The sequence below is a fragment of the Podarcis raffonei genome, chromosome 6 (genome assembly GCF_027172205.1).
Source record: "Podarcis raffonei isolate rPodRaf1 chromosome 6, rPodRaf1.pri, whole genome shotgun sequence".
Classification (NCBI taxonomy): domain Eukaryota; kingdom Metazoa; phylum Chordata; class Lepidosauria; order Squamata; family Lacertidae; genus Podarcis; species Podarcis raffonei.
This window is the reverse complement of record NC_070607.1, coordinates 6,360,561-6,382,509: the sequence shown is the minus strand read 5'-3', so window position 1 is coordinate 6,382,509 and position 21,949 is coordinate 6,360,561. Positions and strand designations below refer to the sequence as shown.

The following is a 21,949-nucleotide window of genomic DNA, read 5'->3' as shown; positions in this document are numbered from 1 at the left end:
CTAAGAAGTCTGGGAAGTAGGGCTATAAGTTTTTGTTAATTTACAGGTTAATTATGTAGGATGTGTAGTTGTTCTTTGCTTTCCATGTGGCTATTAATAAGATGTTTTGTGCTTTTATACTGTAAACCATTCTGTGATCCTTTGAAGGATGGTATAGCTATGTAAATAAATAATAATAATAATAATAATAATAATAATAATAATGTTTTCTACTTACCTGCTAATTGCAGTTCTAAGTCAGGACCTAACTCTCTACTGAGATTAATAAATTCCTCTTCACGCCACACCTTTCCATCAGGTGTACGGATCTTGGCTTCTGATGGATTGAATCCTAACAAAAGTAGTATACCTATATTTAGCTGACTTTGCCTTAAAACAATTGGTTAACATAAAGGTGACCAATGCATAATGCGGACATAATTTATCTGTTTTAAACATCTAATACATTTGTTACTAGAAATAAAGAAACTCGGATTCCAAATCCATGTTGCATAAAATAGATTAAACGAGAAATTTTTGTACAGAATTATTACGTAACAGAAAAATAAGATACATTCCTGCAAAAATGAAAAAAGTTGCAATGAGGGGGCAAGTACACTTCAGAATAGTTTATACACATGACTGACTGATGCCTACATAACCGCTAAAATGCAAAGACTGTGCTGTGTGACTGCTGTGCACGTACAGCCAGTGGTTTCCTACAAACTGTATCAGAAAAATCTCTTGTGTGACCGTGACAGGCGGCAGCTGTGATAGTTAGCACCAATGACAAGGAAACTAACGAAATAAAAGCAATTAATCCCTACAGTAAGTCACAATCCAATGTTTGTGAATTTAACTCTAAACGTATACAGTGCATCTGAACAAAAACATCTTCATGGATGGAAATGCAGGCAAAGTTTGGAGGGTAATAAATAATAAGAATTCGAACAATCCTTTGTCTTTAATGTGTTCCTATCTAAGGTAGGGTGCACCTATCCCAGAGTTGCAACAGAAACCACGTTCTTGGTTTCGCAAACCAAATAAATATATTTCCTCTCACACAGATTCAATTTACAAGCTATGTACCTTTATATGAAGGAGCAGGAGGTGCAGCTGCAACTTTTCTGACTTTTGGAGTTACAGCTGCAGCAGGTATAGGATGGTCATCGTATCCCAGATGATTTCCTCTGCTGCTCAGCTCTTCTGGGCGCGCCAATTGCTTCCTAATCCGTTCCTTCAGTTTTTCCAGTTTAGCCTCACGCCGATGCTGCTTTAAAATATCTAATCTGTGTGCACTGGATGTATTGGTAGAAGAAGATGAGGGTTCTGCCAGCTGCAATTCTTTAAGGTCAGCATCTTGGGTCGTGGTACTCTGAGAAGTTTTACTATATTCATCTCTAGATTTCTCAGCCTTTTCCTCCTCTGATACAGATTTGAAGAAAACCTCAGAATTTTGTAAGGCATCAATTGCTGGTCGGTCATTTAAATATCTGACAACAGTTTCATCGGCAAAAGATGGGCTTTGGAAATCTCTGCTGTGCAAATCTGATTCACTTTTTTCAAAGGTAAAATGTTTCATTTTTTCAGTCTTGTTCCCCGCTTCTTTACGCTTTAAACATCCAGCCTCCGATTGGTAAGATGTTTTATAAGGTGGGGACCATGGAGGGCCCCTAAAAGAAGTAAACATAAAAAAACCCTGAGAATCAGCTCTAAAAACATATAGTAAATACAAAACAAAAGATCTAACAAGACTTTTGAAAGTAGAATCACTATTACAGTGCAAGTATCCAATTAACAAATTATTCTTATTTTTGTTTAATTTCTTATAATGCAGTTCTGAAGGTAAAACAACAGAATGTGCAAGAAATTTAGGTTCCTCAGTGGAAACTGGAGCCTTTGGGACATTTGGACTTAAGAGAAGCAAGAAACAAGATTTCGGCTCCACTTTTAAATATGGAGGTCTGGCTGGAAGAAACATGGACCTTATTGGGACAGAGCTTCTTCGAGATTTGGTGTCCAATACAAAGGACTATCAAAAAAACCGGCAGAGAGGAATTGAGAGAGAATTAAGAGCCTCGGACGTGAGGTCACCAGGCTGACAGCAGATAGACTGATGGACATTTGTTGGGGTTCGAAACCGGGAAAGGGGGGGTAGGGCTTTGGGAATCCAAAGGGTGTACAATTATACTTTGTTTCTTTTTATTCTGTTTTGCTACTAATATAAAAATGGGGAATTCGTGGAAGGGAACTGGGGTCGACCTTAGAAAAAGATTCTTAAGAATAAGTACTGATGTATAAAGACTGAGGTTTATAAGTTAAAATTGGTTAACTAAAATGAATTAAATATAATAAGGTAAAATTTGGGGACAAGAACTTGCTGAGCCAAAAATTGGAATTGGAATACAAGAAGGGGAGGTGTGGGGAAGTCAGGGAAATATGTTATTGAAAGTAAGGAATGTAAATTTTATGTGTTTTTAATTGTTGTTTTTTTGTTTTTTCTCTATTTTTTGAAAACTTCAATAAATATCTATATATAAAAAAAAGAAATTTAGGTTCCTCTTCATAATCTTTTTTTCCTGCAAGACTGAGCTGCCTGGGCTCTAGGCCTCTCCATCAAGCATCAACTGAAACCAGAATGTTTCCCAGTGTACAAGATTGCTGCTCTCGAGGGCTAGACAAATACTTTCATGCTTATGTAGTGCTGAGCCTCAGCAGTCTACAATTGCACACTGAACATTCACAGTACAGTGGGGGTATATATTTATTTTTTCCTGCATGGAAGGCTTAGGCAGTGAGGGACTGGAACCAGATTTTTTTTGGGGGGGGTCTTACGTTATGCATCTGAAAACCCAAACTTCAGTCCTTTTTCAAGGGCGGTTTAGGTTTTAGAGATTCTGCTCCTTCATAGCTCAGAATTATTCAAAACTAGAGGTGGTGGTTTTCCTTCAATACTAATTCATCTCCCCTGCACCATGAATTTTCTCTATGAGGTGAGGAAGAGCCCTCAAAATCTTTGTTGCATCCTGGATACAGGAGAGGGAAGATTCCTAACAGTCTACTCTAACAGACAACACAGTTAGTAAGCCAATTCCCTTCCCCCCACTCCATTCCCTCACCCCTCATTTAACTGACATCTTCAACAGTCTGTGCCACGTCCAGCTCACAAAAGCCTGCTTGGATTGAAAGGTGGGATAGGAAGTTAATAAATATTTGTTCCTTTAAAAACGGCAGGTTCTGTGCTTACGGTTTGATTCCATGAGTTAGCAAACTTTCCTCTTATTTCATACTGACCTGAAAGAAGCCACAAGGGGTTCATGAAATTCAACATGTCCATTCTTTCCAACATTGCTATCCAAAGTAGTGGTACGAAGGGGGCAGCGAAGGGACCTCTCCTTCTGGCTGGAAGACCTGGAAGCTGAAAAAGAAACCAAGGAATCCTCTATGCGTCTTGGGGGGGGTGCGTGCTCAATTAACACTCAGGAGTACATTAAATAATTCCTCAGAGCCTCTAAAACGTAGTTTCAAGTGCTTAGAAATAAATGGTAAAGAACTGGAGTAAAGTAACAAACTTATTTTAAAACTCTGTAAAATATATTAAAAGCCTGCATTTCGGGGCTTGCCTGTATTTCAAAAGAACACTTAAAGGACAGCTTGGTGAACTCACTTCCTAGTCAACAGATAAAATTCAACAATAATGTCCACGTCCCCGCCCCCCCCCCCCACTGGAAAGTTTATGAGCAAGAATTTTTACAGATTTTATGCTATTTGTCTAAATGGTAGCAGAACACCCATCATTCCCAGAGGGAAGAGGGAATCATATTACATGGATTACATTGTATTACTTTAAAATTAGCTTTAGCTTCCAATCTCAAAGTACTTTCAATGAGGCCTTCTACTGAACATCCATCTTCCCTAGCCTCAATGCTGAGGCAAAGGGAACAGTTAAAGCACTAAAAATGAATTGTGTGGGGAAGCAGCCACAGCCCTGTGAGCCATTAACCGAAAGGCCTTAACTATTGTGCCAATGAACTACTTATGAGATCTGGTTCCAAGCAGGGAAAAGACCAGCACCTGCTGTTCTTTCTGCATACACCTTCCAGCTTTGCCTTTCTCAAAGTCCTATGGTACACTCCCCAAGGCACGATGATGATAATGATTTATTAAATTTATATACCACCCTTCATCAAAAGACCACAGGGTGGTTTACAGCATAAAACACAAAATACATAATGTAATAATAGTAAAAAAGAAAAAAGGGCAATTACCCCCCCCACTTAAAAATGCCATAAATTGATTAACAGCTGAAGGTCAGGTGGAAGAGTAAAGTTTTCACCTGGCCCCTAATGATATGCAACACTGCTGCCAGACGAGCCTCCCTGGGGACAGCATTCTATGAATGGGGAATCACTGCAGAAAAGGCCTGTTCTTATATTTTCCCCCTTCAGAACTTGCCTGGAGGAGGCACATGAAGAAGAGCCACAGATGATGATCACAGGATCTAGGTCAGTTTATATGGGGAAAGGTGGTCCTTGAAGCACTGCGGTCCTAAGCCACAGAAGGCTTTATAGGTTAAACTAGCCCTTTGAATTGGGACCGGAAATTAATTGGCAGCCAGTGCAGGAGGGCCAGGACTGTCATTATATGCTCACGCTGCCTTGCCCCAGTGAGCAACTGACCACTGACTTCTGCATCAGCTGAGGTTTCCAAACCAACCTCAGAGGCAGCCCCACATAAAACACATTGCATTCATCTAATCTAAAGATTGCCAGAGTGTAGACAACAGAAGTTAAGCTCTCCAGACAGGGGGACAGCTGAGCCACCAGCCAAAACTGTTGGAAGGCACGCTGTGCCACCGAGGCCACCTGAGCCTCAAGTGAAAGGGAATCCAGAAGAACGCCCAAGCTAAGTACCCGCTCCTTCAGATGGAGGGTAACTCCATCAAGAAGAGCAGGCCATCTCCCATCCATCTGGTCTAGGAAACCACCCACTAACAGAGCTTCAGTTTATTGGCTCTCATCCAGTCCATTACCAAGGTGATACTCATCCAGCTGATGAGTGAAGATATGAAACAGACTCCAGCCAAACGACTTCAACCATCTAACACAAATGCTCAAATGGACCTTAGTTTTACATAGACTCTGATGTCAGAATGGAAAAGCTGTGATCACCAATCTATTACAACACAGACACTGTTGCCAAGATACTCTACTTTTAACATTCCAAGCATACTATTACCAAGGCTACATGTGTGCTGATAATGTCTTAACAGAGGCATATTTCAAGATTTGGGGCTAAAGAATAAGTTGTTATTTTATAGATGTAAAAGCCATCTTGGATGATTTAACTGAAAAGATAGGATTTAACAAGCTGTTAAATAAATAAAAAGTCCAATGGACACAGACACACAAAAACTGAGCCAAGAGGTGCAGAACACCATAGCAACATTGCACTACGTTTTAATAACCAAGGGATAGTTACATAGATCAGCAATCCCCAACCTGAGCAAAACAGATGTTTGTTTAGTGTTAAAGCATGCCAAAATCATGGCAGAAAATAAAATGCTGTGCTATTACAAGTTTTGAGCAAGAACACACCTAGTTAATGAGTACTAAAAACTGCCCCAAATGATATCGTTATTTTTGTTCTTTGTGGTGCTTCTAAGCATCAGTCAACAATGGTAGTGCCCAAACAAAAATTTAAGAAAAAGTACCGTATTTTTCGCTCTATAACACGCACCTGACCATAACACGCACGTAGTTTTTAGAGGAGGAAAATCCGTAGGCATGCCACCCGTAGGCATTTCCTCCATAACACGCACAGACATTTCCCCTTACTTTTTAGGAGGAAAAAAGTGAGTGTTATGGTGCAAAAAATACGGTACTTCCTAGAAGAGGTAGCTTCTTATTGCAGGAGAGCACCTACCATTTACCATTATATATCACAGAAGGTTTGCCTCCTGTGCCAAATCTTTTAGTCTTCCAATTTGCCAAAGGTTGTGTGAGATGGGCATCCCAAACTGGAGTGTGAACCACCTACAAGCTTATTTGTGGAATGACTCTTCTAATCAAATACATACCTTTCCGACTTATTTTCCTGGTAGTACTTGCGGATGGCTTCTTGCTGTCCATGACAGGCTCCAACACAGCTGTGCTGTTAGGAGCTACTTCCAATTTGTTCTCAATGTGTTGCAACTAAGATGTTGATATATAAGAAATATGTGTATTAGGAATTAAATATTTAGATCACTTCTCACATCCACAAAAAAGCAGAGAAGCCAAAGCTGTACAGATTGGATAGATTTATAAAAGGCTGAAACGCCAATCAAAGTAGAATGGAGTTCAGTTTGTAACTTTGTACAATCATTAGTCTCATCTAATGTGGAGCCCATGTTAGATTATGAAGTTGAGTTCAAAGTAGGTTTCATTGAAGACATAAGTGGCATTTTCCAAAGATGAATAAGACAAATATATTTTAATATTTGCCCATGTTGAAATATATGCACTAGGAATTAAACTTGTACAGTAGTTTTAGACTCTAGTCTAGATGAAGTACGTACAGGACAGCACATTGCTTAGAGGATCCTGTTCATCTGGCTGCTCAACTTGGAGGAGGGGGGAAAGGCTAAATAGCCCACCTTTTAAAAACAATTTCAGGGACTGCAAGAGTGGTTTACACTGCTGCAGCTAATGCAAAGCCCTCTTTCTTTCTTTCCATTGTGTTTTTCTTTATTTGCAATATATGAATGAATGAATGAATTCATTCATTCATTCATTCATTCATATTTGCAATATATATCAATGATAAACAGTGATTCATACAGAGAATACATGAATACACACACACACACACACACACACACACACACTACTTCCACCTCACAGATGAACCATAGGTCTATATAATTACGTTTAACTTTTAACCCATTTTGGTTTTTAAACAAAACTGTCATTCCACAAATCGCCATGACTTCCTGGAGGCATATAGCCATGTTCTACTGATGTTGCATAGGTACTAAAACTATGCCAAGATGATTGAAAGGTGGTGATTTTCTTGTTTGTTCGACTCTCTCAGTCATGAGTTGTCAGTTTGTCCATTACGTCCCAAAGTTGTGAGATCCAGATCTCAAATAGGTCTGAATTTAGAGTCTTTCAATGCTTTGCAACATTATACCGTATTTTTCGCCCTATAGGACGCACCATCTCATAAGGCGCACCTAGTTTTTTGGGGGGGAAATAAAGGGAAAAAAATTATTTCCACCCCAGGCACGGGGCTGGGGCGGGGGAAGCCCGAGCTTCCCCCGACCCCAGTCCGCAAACAGGCAGCTCTCTGCAAGCCATGGGAGCCCAGCGCTGGGCTCCCGCTGCTTGCGGAGAGGTGCGCGAAGCCTGCATTCGCCCCATAGGACGCACACACATTTCCCCTTCATTTTTGGAGGGGAAAATTGCGTCCTATAGGGTGAAAAATACGGTAAGCCATGCAGCAGTTTTCAGGTGAGTAATGAGATCTTTTGTGGGAAACTTGTTGAGCAGTTTCTGAATTATATGGTGATAGTGCTATTTTAGGATTCAAAAGGATATCCTGTTTTTTTGATAAGGCCTGCTTCATGATATACTTTTTTCCAAAAGAAAAAAAAATGGGGCATTCCCACCACATGTGGATGAATGAGCCAGTGCCATTTTTCTAGCAAAAGAGGTGCTGGAACTCACTATGAACGCCTCCGTTCTTCTCTTATAATGGCAATGGCACCCACCTGAGTGGTGCTGGAACTTAGTTCCAGTGAGTTCTGACTGAAAAAAGTCTTGTGTGTGATATTATATTTGGCTTATCATTTCATGGTATATGTTACCTGTAATTTACAAAAGTTGGGATTTGAGGCAAATTTTCTATAACACAGTGATCTGGCTCAGATAATGATTATTGCAGACCTTCTGCCTGCACATTTCAAAATGTGGTTTCATATCCTGGTCTACTACGGTTAACTACAGACCTCTTTGTTTGATTGCTTGCACTGCAAATGGAAGAGAAATGGGACCATGCATGCAGGCAAAAGGCATATTCACCTCTTTGGCTTCTTACGTATGTGACTATCCAAATGCGGCTTATATTGCTGAAAGGGGGGCATCGTCCACAACCACCTACCAGTTCCAAGTCACACACAAAAAATCTCAATCTTCATTTAATATGTTTAGAACTATGAAAAAACTGGTGCATACACTATTATTTTCACAGGCTTTTTCCTCTTTCACTGCTAAAATAATACTTACTGTTGCATTAGTCTGTGAAAAAGCATCCCGTGCTCTGGTTAAGACTGCACAAAGAAATGAAAGCAAGTTTGTTAGTTTCATGATAGCTTCAATGCAGTGTTAGAAACTGAAATATGAAAGCTAGGAGCTAAATGGCACCGTAAGCCTAGGTTACGGGTGCAACAATGGAATGTCTAGGCACACTTTTTTATACAGTGGTACCTCGGGTTAAGAACTTAATTCATTCTGGAGGTCTGTTCTTAACCTGAAACTGTTCTTAACCTGAAGCACCACTTTAGCTAATGGGGCCTCTCGCTGCTGCCGCGCTGCCAGAGCACGATTTCTGTTCTCATCCTGAAGCAAAGTTCTTAACCCGAGGTACTATTTCTGGGTTAGTGGAGTCTGTAACCTGAAGCGTCTGTAACCTGAAGCGCATGTAACCCGAGGTACCACTGTAACAAGAATACAAAGCTGAAAATGAATGAACTGCAGCTAAAATATTATGTTCATTTTTCATATGATCTAGTCCTTCCCCTGCCCACCCCGCTAATATTCTCAAGAGGGCCTCTTCTCCAGTCTTCAGAGAGTAGCTGGAAGTGGGGGGGGGGGGGTCCTCTTTTCTTTTCACTCTGCAGTTTTTTAATCTGACATCTTAGGCACAGTACTGCGCCCAGAGCTCAGAAACTACTCACGCTAATGACATTCCCTGTCGCAAAATGCACCTAGAACAATGTGAGTTTCGAACACTGCTTCAATGGCAAATATTTTGCATGTTTCAATAATATTTTAAAATGAGTATAACTCAGTTATAGTAGGAATTTTTTGCTTGCATGCATAATTGCTTGACATTATCATTCTCTCCCTTTGGGAGAGAGAAACATTCAAAAGCTCATCCTTTACCTTTTAATTTATGTGATTATATTTTTTGTAACTTATTGCAGTGATACCAAGTGCATAGGATAACTGCACAGAAATTAGATAACATGTGAAGAAGCAGTCCTTCAAACTCAAAACTGCAGTAGCACTGGCTTATTAAGAGAAATGCTAAGAAAAAGGACTTAATTGGGTAGTCAAAATAATTTGCTTCTGCTACCTTTTTATACCTATGATTCCTTTACTTTGAACAGCTTATTTTCAACTAGTTGTAGGACATATGCAAACAGCTTTAAGAGGATTTTTAGTCAGAGAAAATGCAGCTTCCCTTAAAAGCTGTGACAATTGTGGTTTCAACACTCTTTAATGCAATTTTTATTGCAAAGTTTGAAAGTGGCAACCTGAATGTGTATTAACAGAAGCTGGGAGTAAAGAAAGGAAGCCAACATCATCTGACCACTTTCCCAGAAACAGTATTTCAAAGCAGATCTAGAAGCCATTATGTCTTGCATGGCAAACTGCACAACACAGGCACATGCTGCCAAAATTTAAGAGACAGTCTGGCAAAACTGCTTTCAAACTTAGGCAACAAAATAAATCCGAACCTTTGACGGGGATTCGACTCTTGAACGACCTTGGATTTTGTAAAGGCACATCATTCAACTCGTTCCTCCACATCGTGTCAATTCACCTAAAACACAAACAAATATGCACTAAGAAATCAAATAAAACAAAATCACAAGTGCATACAAAAAGTAAAGTGAACACCATGCACAAATAATGGTTTTTCATCATGCTGGGAAAAGTGGGATACTGCCTCAGGGTTCTGTTCCAGGCCCATTGATGTTCAACATCTTTATAAACTTGGATGAAGTAATTGAGGGGATGCTTATCAAATTTGCAGGTGACACCAAACTGGGAGGGGTAGTTAATGCTGCAGAAGACAGAACTGGGATTCAATGTGACCTTAAGAGATTGCAGAACTGGGCACAAACTAACAAAATGAATTTCAGTAGGGACAAAGGCAAGGGTCAACATTTTGGGCAGAAATAACCAGCTGCACAAGTGTAAGATGGGAGACACCTGGCTTGCCTGCAGTACATGTGAAAAGGATCTTGGTGTCCTGTTAGACCACAAGTTTAGCATGAGTCAACTGTATGATGTAGCAGCAAAAACAGCTAATGCTATCCTAGGCTGCGTCAACTGAAATATGGTGTCCCAATGAAGGGAAGTAATAGTACCACTCTATTCTGCCTTGGTCAAAAGACATCTCAACTACTGTGTCCAGTTCTGGGCACCACAATTTAAGGAGGATATTGGCAAGCTGGAATGTGTGCGGAGAAGGGCAACCAAGATTATCAAGGGCCTGGAAACCAAGCTTAATGAGGAACACTTGAAGGAGTTGGGTATGTTTAGCCTGAATAAGAGGAGACTGAGAAGACATATGATAGTCATCTTCAAACATCTAAAGGGCTGTCAAAAGGCAGATGGAGCAAGTTTGTTTTCTCCTGCTTTGCAAGCTTTGGCATCAAGTTACAGGAAAGCAGATTCTGGCTAAACATCAGGAAGAACTTTCTGATGGTAAGAGCTGGGTTTTTTAAATTTTCTTTTGTTGAAGAAAGATTTAACTGTGGACTTCTCAGTTCCACCCTTAGGGTAGTATCTGACTGAGTCATACTCAGAGTAGACCCAATTAAATCAATATCTTAAGTAAGCTATGAATAACTTATTTCATATACAGTGGTACAGTGGTACCCCGCTAGACGAATGCCTCGCTAAACGAAAAACGCGCAAGACGAAAGGGTTTTCCGATTTTTTTGCCGCTTCGCAAGATGAATTTTTCTATGGGGTTGCCTCGCAAGACGAAATATTTTTTGGGTTCTTGCTTTTTTTCCTTTTTCTGAAAGCTGCTAAGCCGCTTATCTGCTAATTGCCGCTTATCCGCTAATCCGCTAAGCCGTTAATAGCAGCTAAGCTGCTTATCTGCTAATTACTGCTTATCCGCTAATCCGCTAATAGCGGTGCTTCGCAAGACGAAAAAACTTGCAAGACGAAGACACTCGCAGAACGAATTAATTTCGTCTTGCGGGGCACCACTGTACCTCGGTTTAAGAACAGTCCTGTTTACAAACGATTCGGTTTACAAACTCAGCAAAACCGGAAGTAGTGTCCAGGTTTGTGAACTTGACCTCGGTCTAAGAATGGAATCCGAATGGTGGAAGGGCACCGGCGGTGAGAGTCCTCATTAGGGAAAGTGTGCCTCAGTTTAAGTACGGTTTCGGTTTAAAAACGGCCTTCTGGAAGGAATTAAGTTTGTAAACCGAGGTACCTCTGTATACACATACTGCTTAATTATATGGGGGAAAACCTCAAAACATTTTGCAGTGGGTCTATCCTGAGAACGACCTACTAGGGTACCAGCCAAAGTGACTCCACCAGTTGTCTAAATACTGGGGGGGGGGGAGTAAGGGACCCCTGGGTAGCTATGTCCATTCAAAGGTGACTACGGAATTGCAGCGCTCATCTTGCTTTCAGACCGAGGGAGCCGGTGTTTGCCCACCTGCAGCTTTCCAGGTCATGTAGCCATCATGACTAAACCGCTTCTGCCACAATGGAGCACCGTGACAAGTGCCAGAGCACTGTTTACCTTCCCACCGCTGTGGTACCTATTAATCTAGTTGCACTTTTTGGCATGCTTTCGAACTGCTAGGTTGGCAGAAGCTGGGACAGGGCAACAGGAGCTCACTTCGCCATGTGGATTCGAACAGCTGACCTTCCGATCAGCAAGCCCAAGAGGCTCAGTGGTTTAGACCACAGCGCTACCCACTCCCTTGTATTCATAAATACTATGAATATACCCACAACAATACTGCGATAGAAGGCAGGAGAGAACACACTGAATCAGGCATACGCTTCACTTCTGTGCCCTTAGGATGCCACTGCCATGCAGAGCATAGAACCAAATCAGAGCCCTATTTAGTGCCTTCTTTTAGTTTGGCACAGAGTAACTCTGTCAGCTGAAAAGTGTAACTGTGAAGCTTTGTGTCCATTTATAAGGCAAGAGGAAGCAAAATGAGATACAATTGAAGGCATACGCCTCAAGTTTTATACAGTAACAGGAATATTGTTGGAAAAAAATAGTTATGACTCCTTCCAAAATGGATAAGCCATCCTGTGATCTTTGCTGATGAAAAGCAGCATATAAATACTTTAAAACAAACGAACAGAGTCCAGATTAATATTTGTTATACTAATTTAACTGTAGGGAAACTTTACAGATACTAAGCTATTTCCTATCAGAGCCATAGGTATTTGTTCATTTACACCAGTGTTTCCCAACCTTTGGCCTCCAGCTGTTTTTGGACTACAATTCCCATCATCCCTAGCTAGCAAGACCAGTGGTCAGGGATGATGGGAATTGTAGTCCAAAAACAGCTGGAGACCAAAGGTTGGGAAACACTGATTTACACTGCTGACAACCAGTATAGGGTTGTCACATGAATAAGAATGTGAGCTGTGAGCCAGGGCCTCACCCCCAGCTGAACTCTCACATTGTCCATAGCAAGCAACTATTCTCTCAAACTCACGTCACCTGTCTATGAAACGTAAGGATAATGCCATGTTCACTTTCTGTAGTTCAGAATACGTGTTTCCGTCCTAAACTTAAAGTGAGATGTTTGTTGCATCTGTAGTATTTTATTGAATTTTTAAAATAACTTAGTAGAAGTTATTTCTAAGTAAATATGATTATGCTGCTCAGCTGCAATTCTACACAAGGGATAAGCTTCAAGACACTCAGCAGGAATTATCTTTAATAAACATGCACAGGATAGTACTAAGTTCCACTGATTTTAATGAAGCCAATGAAGGAAGTTAAAGCAAAGACCAATATGAAAGTGAAGCAGCAAAATCCACAGAAATTGTCTGGGGGAGGGCATCTTAAAGAGGAGCCCTCTTATTGAATGGGTTCCTAAACCATCCTTCAATAATTTTTTCCAATGCAGCTTAGAACAAAAATAGAAAATACAGTAACAGAATAAAAACAATAAAGCCACAACAACGCATAGAACAGCAGACAAGAATAACAGTATCAATTCCAATAACAATTCTTGGATAAAGGTATTCATGTGTCACCAAAAGAACATCAATTGGGTATGCCTCCTGGGAAACAATTTTTAATCGACGCTAACTTTTAACAAGTGACAGGGTTTGAGGGGAATACACCTTTAGAGGTCCTAAAGAATTCAGATAAGAAACTCCTGATCGACTGGGGAAAGGCAACTTGTTACTAAAATCCAAACGTCTCATAAGGGGGACAAAGAAGCCAACATGACATCAATTTTATAAATAGGGGTGTGGGGAGATTCAAGAATTTACAGGTCAGCATCAGTTCCTGGTAGATTATGGAATCATAAGGATAGAATGATTAAGCATACATAATCATTAAACCAGGAGTTGCCTATGCGGAGCCCATGGGCACAATGGTACTCTTGAGGATTTTCCCTTCTGCTTGTGAAGCCTCTGAAAAACACACACACACACTGCCATTCACTGCCCCCTTTGTCATGAAGTGGTGCGGATGGTTATCTTCCCACTCTCCCTTTGAAATAAGCATATAGACTTGATGGAGGAAGTTTCAAGAGTGACACTCTGTTCCTCTTTTAGCATCATGCACTTCCCAGGGCTCAGATGGCACCTGAGCAGCTGAACAGAAAGCAGAGCAATAGTGAGGGGCCAGAAGGAAAGGGGGAGGGAGGGATTCATCTGAAAGATTGGGAGGAGGAAATTGGAGTGACCATAGGTGAGAAAGTAGAGTGTCATATGAGTCAGTTAAATGGAGTTTCAAAGACAGACAAAGTTACTTCCAGTTAAACTTGCATAAATTACATATTTTTTCAAACTACCTCCCCGCAACCCCATCACACCACATATCACCTGTCTCCATTGATGAAACAAAAAATATCATGGTTCTGGTGTTTTCCAGTGTTGCTACACTACAAAAACATGTACAGTGGTACCCCGCTAGACGAATGCCCCGCTAAATGAAAAACGTGCAAGACGAAAGGGCTTTCCGATATTTTTTCCACTTCGCAAGACGAATTTTTCTATGAGGTTGTCTTGCAAAACGAAAAATTTTTCGGGGTCTTCCGTTTTTTTCCCCTTTTCTGAAAGCCGCTAAGCCGCTTATCTGCAAATTGCTGCTTATCCGCTAAAAGCCGCTTATCTGTCAATTACCGCTTATCAGCTGATCCGCTGATAGCGGTGCTCCATTTCCCCCCCCTTTTCTGAAAGCCGCTAAGCCGCTTATCTGTCAATTACCGCTTATCAGCTGATCCGATGATAGCGGTGCTCCGCAAGACGAAAATCCCTGCAAGACGAAGACACCCGCCGAACGGATTAATTTCGTCTTGTGGGGCACCACTGTATCTGTTTTTTGATATAGTATTAACTAACTTTTTTTCATAAATGATCTGGGGTCAGGGATGAGAAGTGAGGAAGCCAGCTATATAAACGACACCAAGTTGTTCAGATGGTGAAATCCCAAGTATCAAAAGAATTGATCCAAACTGGGTGAACAGACACTAAAAACCGCTAAAAAGACACTAAAAAGATCAACAATGAAAAAGTGATGCAAAATGGGGCAAAGAAATCCAAACTTCACATGCATCAGGGGTGCCAAGCCTGCCTATGAGCTAGATGAGACCCACAGGGTATATTAGTCCTCTTCCTAGGCTTCCTTTTCTCCCCTTCAGCTCAGCTGTGGCTGCTGAGTAGCTGCTGTGGTTGTGGGAGATTTGGAGTGGGGGGTGGAGGTGAGGTTTGGCAGCTGAGAAGCAGGGAAGGGGTGTGTGGCTGTAGAATCCTGCTGCTTATGGAAAAAGATCGCTCTCTTCCTCCATTGGCAGCTGACTGTGTTTCTGTGCTGCATGCTGAAAAAGCGAAGGCTGCTTCTCAGCACCCATCACAGAAATGCAGCAAGCAGCCAATGGAGAAAGAGCACAATCTCTTTCCACATCAGCAACTCTCTGTGTCCCTATGCAGGGCACTGAGAAAGGGAATCTTCTTCTCTATATAGATTTGTCCAAAGCAGGGTCTGTGTGTGTGTGAATGGGATATGGGTGGATAGATGTGGCTTTGGTCTTGCCCACTTTGGGCTCTGGCCCTATCCACTGCCCTGAAGGTTACTCATCAGAAAATGTAGTTCTAAGGCTGAAAAAGCTTCCCCACTGCTGACATTCATCATGGGGTCAGAACCAAAAGTGACTAACTAGGAAATCAATCTTGAGGCAAAGCTCAAAAAAGTCAGTGTGCAGCATAAAATAAAACCATGAATTTAATGCTAGCAGTCACATTCAATCGCTTTCTTATGTCTGGCAGTGTAATGGTGTGGATGAATTCAAGACGCAGATACATCTGGAATATTATGTGCAGTCCTGGATGCTCAACCTCAAAAAGGACACTGTAGAATTAGAAAAGGTCCCGAAAAGGACAGCTAAAATTATGAAAAGTGTTTGCAATTTTTTTTGTTTCAGATAACCGTCCATTAAGAGGCATGATAGAGGCTTATAAAATTATGAATGGTGTGGAGACATAACTTTTTCTCCACTTCCTAGAATATTAAAACTCAAATCGCCCAATGACACTGACAGCTGAGGACAGATAAGAGAAAGCTCTACTTTGCACAATACATGGTCTATGGAAATCACTGCCACAGTATACAGTGATGGCCACTGGCCTAGGCAGCTTTAAAAGATTAGATGGATGCATAAGGTATATAGGTCTTTTGGCATGACAGCTAAATGGAACCTCTGCATTCAGAAAGCAGTATGCTACTGCTGACTACCATTTGCTAGACAGCAAGAGAAAGTTTGTTGCCTTCAAACTCTGTCGGGTTCTTGGGGCACCTGGTTGACATGGTGAGAAATGGGTGACATGGGTGCTGGACTGGATTTTTTTTTTATCTGATGCAGCAGAACACTTCTTACAGGAGAGATGAATGGACACCCAAATGGATCCAAATCCATGTTTACTCAGAAGTATTTTAGACTAATGGACCTGATGTGTACATGCAATTGCAGCCTTAGAAGTGCATGGCTTATATCGAGCCCTTAGACTTTACATTTCTTGGTGGCAGAGACCTGCCTTTTCTTTCTCATCTTACTTTTTAAAAGCGCACAGGCAAACATGCGTGCCTGGGGTACCTGCCTGCACACAAACACAGCCTTATGCATCCTCCCTGTGGCTTAAATGGCGATTTGCAATCCGAATCCCAAAGTTAGAAACGACATCACTTCTGCACAAACTTCTGAGCCCACATGTATTTCTTCTCCTTCCCAGTCCCAACATTTCATGTTCGTCAGCAGGCACTTTGAATAATAATAATAATAATAATAATAATAATAATAATAATAATTTGTTATTTATACCCCGCCCGTCTGGCTGAGTTTCCCCACAACGGCCGGGACACGTAACTAACAAACAAACAACAACAGCAGTAGTAGTAACAACAACAATCTATGACGGGCTCCCTGAAATTAAAGGGCAGCGCTTCTGAAAACAGGGCCAGCCAACAGGAAACCCGAAGGCAGAACTTGTCCCTTTAAACCAGGAAGCAGCAGTGACAGCCCTGGCCGAACCTCAGAGAGAGAAAGAGGGCGGCGAGGAGAGGGGAAGCGGGGCGCGGGAGGTTCGCCCGCGGAACCCCCCGCTACTAGAAAACACCCACCGACCCCACAGTGGGGCCGAGGAAGGGACCCCCGCCCCGCTCGCCTTCCCTTCATAAAGCCCAGCGCCCCGCTCCGGCCTCCAGGCCAGTCCCAGGGTGGAGGCCGGTGGGCCGGACAGCCCTCGGGAGGCCTCCTCCCCTCACCTGCTCTGCCGCCGTCTCGGTTCTTCCCACCCCCTTCCCGGCGGGGCGGGTGAGGTAGCCGGTTCATCTCGTCAGCCTCCGGGAACAGGGCGGCGCTGAGGGGCGGCGGCGGCGGGCCCAGAGGCGGCTTCAGCGGCAACGCCGCCGCCAGCCCGGCGCCATTACCGGCCAGCAACTGACACACACAGGGACGCGCGGGGAGGGGGGAGAGGAGAGGCGGCGGCGGCGAAGGCGCGCGGCAGGGCGGGAGCCGACCTCCGGAAGCCTCGCGAGATGTCAGAAAGCGGGGAGGGGCGGGGGGAAAGAGAGGGAAGTGGCAGAGACCTTCTAAACATGGCGGAGGTTCCGGCCCGCCACGCCACGCCCTTCTCCGGACGTTGAGCGGCTGGCTCCGCCCACTTCGCCGGCTTCGCGAGACGGTTGGGAAGGGAAGGAAAAGGCTATAGCAGGCACGTTCAAAGCTAAACAACTCTGGTCATCCCTCCCCCCCCCAAAAAAAAACACACAACTCAACAACTCTGTGCAATCCTCCCCTTCCACCCACCCTCGGTCCTCTTCCCTCCAATGAAAAAACTGCATTTTTTACACTAGGAGTAGATCGCAGTCTCTCCGGAGTTGGACGTGCCTGCTCAATAATAGCACCTGGTCCCAGTGCTGCTAAAAGGTACCTGGCTGAAATAGCTAAAAGTATTTGCACTTCTAAGCAACACCTTGAGATTACTAAAGATCCAGTGGCATTTGCCAGACTTGCATACACGCCAGCAAGGCTGTAACTGGTCTTACTCAGGGTCGGAACTTTTTTTAAGAGTTCAAGAGTTACACATTAGTGTATCAATGTTGGCAAGCTGCCTTCCTGTGATAGTAAAATGTAGGCATCAAGAACCTCGCAGTAAGACCACTGACTTGGTTCCTTGAGGGGAAGAAATGACTGTCTTCTCCACGTAACTGACATATTTATCAAGGTGGCAAAGAACTAAAGGTAGCACTTGCGGTGCTGTCAGCTGGCTCTTAAAAGCAGTAAACTCCCAAATGACAACCCCTCACATAAACACGGATCAGGGTGCGCAGTATACAAAGCCAAGCCATTTTTGCAGCCAAGGCAGAAATTGCAGGAGGCACTTCTCCCCTTCCTTGGTAGTAAAAATGCAACAAATTAGAAAATATAAAGAAGAATTTGCTACCCTGCCTGAAATCAAATCCCTAAAGCTGCCGCTTCACTCTGCCTAGAACAGTAATGGCAGAGCCAGCCCATACTTGCTTTGATCGGACCATTCATTGACTACCCCAACTATGCCTCTTCCCCTTGCATGTTCCAAATTCCTCCATTTGGAGGTTAAGGAAACCCATTTGCTATGAAAGTCAAAGCACACAGGCTACAGTAAGCATAAACCATACCTTCCCTCCGATGCCGGACTGGAAATGCACTTCGAACTGTAGTTAGAATTCTAAATGACTGTTACCAGTAGGCCGTTATAGTCCTGATTCAAACAACCACAAACTCATTTCCCAAGCAAATAAATGGGGGGGGGGTGTCCCAACAAGACAGAGGCACATTTAATCAATCTGCTATCTACTAGTAACATTGATCTACACAAGCATAAATCCATCCCATTGATTTCCACAGTTCACAAAAGCAGCCAAGGGTTTACTTGCAGCCAAAGTACACAAGGTTTCCCCTGCAGAGTCTACATCCTATATCTTAGTACAGAATGGATTTTTTAAAAAGGAGATAAAAGTGGTGCACACATGCAAAAAGGGCACTTGTAAGCATACACCCCAATACAAAATCACTGGCAAAGACTGATTACTCCCATTCCAATTGCTGCAAAAGGCTACTTTAAATAAGATTAATAGGGCTCCATTACAGTTTTGAACATTGCATGGCTTGTTTAATTTATTAGTTATGCTGATAAACTACAAGCCAGTTTCTATAATTTTCAGAAATGTGCCTTTGGGGGGGGAATCACCATAATTCCCTACTCGCAGTGATTTCCACTTCCCCCCTCTAAATAGTTTTTAAAACCACTCAAGATTTGCTTTTGCTTTATTACTGAGTGAAACCAAAAGAAATAGACACTCCACTTGCCTCAGATTTTGCTTCATTCAGTGTTTCCCCGTTAATAATCAGTCAGATTATTGTGACTGGGAAATATTTGCACTTCGAAGCAACACCTTGAAATTACTAAAGATCCAGTGACATTCATCAGACTTGCATACATGTAAGCATGGTTGTAACTGGACCAAGTACAGTACTGCAAAGGGAACAGTCTGACAGTCATTTTTGCAGCTAAGGCAGAAATTCCAGGAGGCACTTCTCCCCTTCCTTGGTAGTAAAAATGCAACAAATTAGAAAATATAAAGAAGAATTTGCTACCCTGCCTGAAATCAAATGCCTGAAGCTGCCACTTCACTCTGCCTAGTAATGGCAGAGCCAGCCCATACTCTCTTTGATCGGACCATTCTTTGACTACCCCAACCATGCCTCTTCCCCTTGCATGTTCCAACTTCCTCCATTTGGAGGGTAAGCAAACCATAGTTTGCTATGAAAGTCAAAGTACACAGGCTACTGTAAGCAAAACCATACCTTCCCTCCGATGCCGGACTGGAAATGCACTTCAAACTATAGTTAGAATCCTAAATGACGGTTAGTAGTAGGCCGTTATATTCCTGATTCAAACATAACTACAAACTCATTTCCCAAACAAATAAATGGGGGGGGGGGATCCAACAAGAAGACAGAGGCACTATCATGAAAACTAAGCCATGGTTTAGTCAGTATGCTATCTGCTAGTAATACTGATCTACACAAGCATAAATCCATCCCATTGTTTTCCATAGACGTTAACAAAAGCAGCCAAGGGTATAAATGCAGCCAAAGTACACAAGATTTCCCCTGCAGTCTACATCCTGTATCTTAGTACAGAATAAATTCTTTTTTAAAAAGGAGATAAAAGTGGTGCACACATGCAAAAAGGGTAATTGTAAGCATATACCCCAATACAAAATCACTGGCAAAGGCTGATTCCTCCCATTCCAATTGCTGCAAAAGGCTACTTTAAATAAGATTAATAGGGCACCATTACAGTTTTGAACATTGCATGGCTTGTTTAATTTATTAGTTATGCTGATAAACTAGAAGCCAGTTTCTATAAGTAATTTTCAGAAATGTACCTTTGGGGGGAAATCACCATAATTCCCTACTCACAGTGATTTCCACTTCCCCCCTCTAGTTTTTTAAAAATCCACTCAAGATTTGCTTTTGCTTTACTAGTGAGTGAAACCGAAAGAAATAGATACTCCACTTGCCACAGATTTTGCTTCATTCAGTGTTTCCCCGTTAAAACCTACAGGCCTGCAGAAGAAGACACAAGACAACCCTGGTCTTTTGTGGGAAAGTCATATCCATTTTTAACATGACCCTTTTTGAGAAAATTAGCATTTTAAGAAACGCAACAAAGCTTTTACCTGCTGGAAACAAGCACAGATGGCAAGGGAAGAACCAAGAGAACTTGCATTTTAAAGCTCTTTCGGGTGAACTCCTACCAAGTTCACAAAGCAAGTAAATCGTAGCTGGGCAATCTAAATGCTGGCAGGGAAAGAGAGGAGGGCTGTATGTAAAGAAGCCTGCTATCATTTTACATCAGTCAGATTATTGTGACTGTAAAACAGGGGCGATGGAAAGTTTTCCACTCCACAGTGCTCTTGCACACCCCTCCTAAAAATAGAAAGTGGCAGCTGGGTGTTGCAACTGAAACCAAAGATGATCCATGAACGGCGTTAAAGGAAGCCTGCTGGTATTTTGGGAAGGGCTGCCTCCACCTGTTGAGGCCGGGATGAGAATTGGCCACACTCAGAAAAATCCATATTCTACTATCGTGGTTTGAAATTGGATAGAACCGGAGGAAGCTGCGAAATGAAAACTGGTGCCAAAAATAACGTGTGTACATTCTTCCTTTTACAAGGCAAACTTTCTATTCCTCTTAGCTGTCTCCAGCTCTAGTTTTAACACTACTTCTTTGAGCTGTGGTGCTGTAAATGAATCTGAATAAAGCAGAGCATTAATATAACTCCATCCCAGATTTGGAATCACTACTTTTATTGATACTGCCCTTCTGTAACACAGCCAAAAGCTAAGAAATTAATGTCTGTTTCTATATGTTGATCATGTGTACAATTAATTCTTAAAAAACACAACAGAGAAACAATCTTTTTTCAAAAGGGTATTGAAAATAAATACTATAGTATTGAAAAGCTGAGCAGCAATATATGGCAGTAAGTTTATACTATATTTATCTGTCCTATTGGTTGATCTCCAGGAATTAAAAGCTATTGTATTTCAGAAGCATCCAATGAACACTGAGTTGATTTGCTGATTGTTAGGAAGCTCAGTTCATGAACAGTGCAAAGTAGTATTGATGCTCCAGGAGCTACTCCAAAAAGTCCTACATGAAATGTTCAGCATACACTTAATAGAGAAGACAACTGTTATAGCCACTCCTCATAAAGATTTTCTGTCCACTCATTCATTTAATAATTGTGCTGGCAGGATGTATGAAATCTCTTATATAATTAAAGTAGCACTAAGAAACAGCTGAGTAGTCAACAAGTAGGAATTTACATGTTTTAAAATTATTTAAACATAAGCATATACAGTGCAACTAGATCCCAGGTTAACAAGTAAATGGAAGGGAGATTTCCCCTTTCTGAAAGCTTTTCTGGAGGACTGGGCCCTTCTGAATAATATGGGATGGGGAGGTGGGGTGAGACACTGTTGGGGGAATGGTACAAAGGTGAACCTCTACCCAATTTTGAGCAAATCCCTGTTCCTGTAGCAGCTTCCCAACACCATTGCTCAGAAGGGCAAACCTCCCACACCAAATGGCGTTTTGGGAGGTGGAGGTGACCTGAGCTCTACAAGTTATGAGTTCCTGGCCTAGAAAACTTCAAGATACTAATGCCTACACTTTATAAACCACTTCAC

General features: G+C 42.1%; 1 protein-coding gene across 8 annotated transcripts in view; it reads right to left on the bottom strand.

The window, feature by feature from the left end:
- CEP350 (centrosomal protein 350) overlaps positions 1 to 17,189 on the bottom strand; it is a 65,854-nt gene extending 48,665 nt beyond the window's left edge. For 5 of the 8 annotated variants that reach the window (XM_053391305.1, XM_053391307.1, XM_053391310.1 and 2 more), the window contains exons 1-7: positions 16,969 to 17,189; positions 9,704 to 9,789; positions 8,247 to 8,290; positions 6,059 to 6,173; positions 3,274 to 3,397; positions 1,069 to 1,652; positions 218 to 331 (exon numbers count right to left, since the gene is read on the bottom strand). In XM_053391305.1, the coding sequence (XP_053247280.1) occupies positions 218 to 331; positions 1,069 to 1,652; positions 3,274 to 3,397; positions 6,059 to 6,173; positions 8,247 to 8,290; positions 9,704 to 9,776 (1,054 nt within the window). In that variant the 5' untranslated portion in view covers positions 9,777 to 9,789; positions 16,969 to 17,189. The remainder of the gene's footprint in view (positions 1 to 217; positions 332 to 1,068; positions 1,653 to 3,273; positions 3,398 to 6,058; positions 6,174 to 8,246; positions 8,291 to 9,703; positions 9,790 to 16,968) is intronic. The other 3 variants (XM_053391309.1, XM_053391312.1, XM_053391313.1) reach the window with 1 other exon arrangement.
- Positions 17,190 to 21,949: the final 4,760 nt, after the last annotated feature.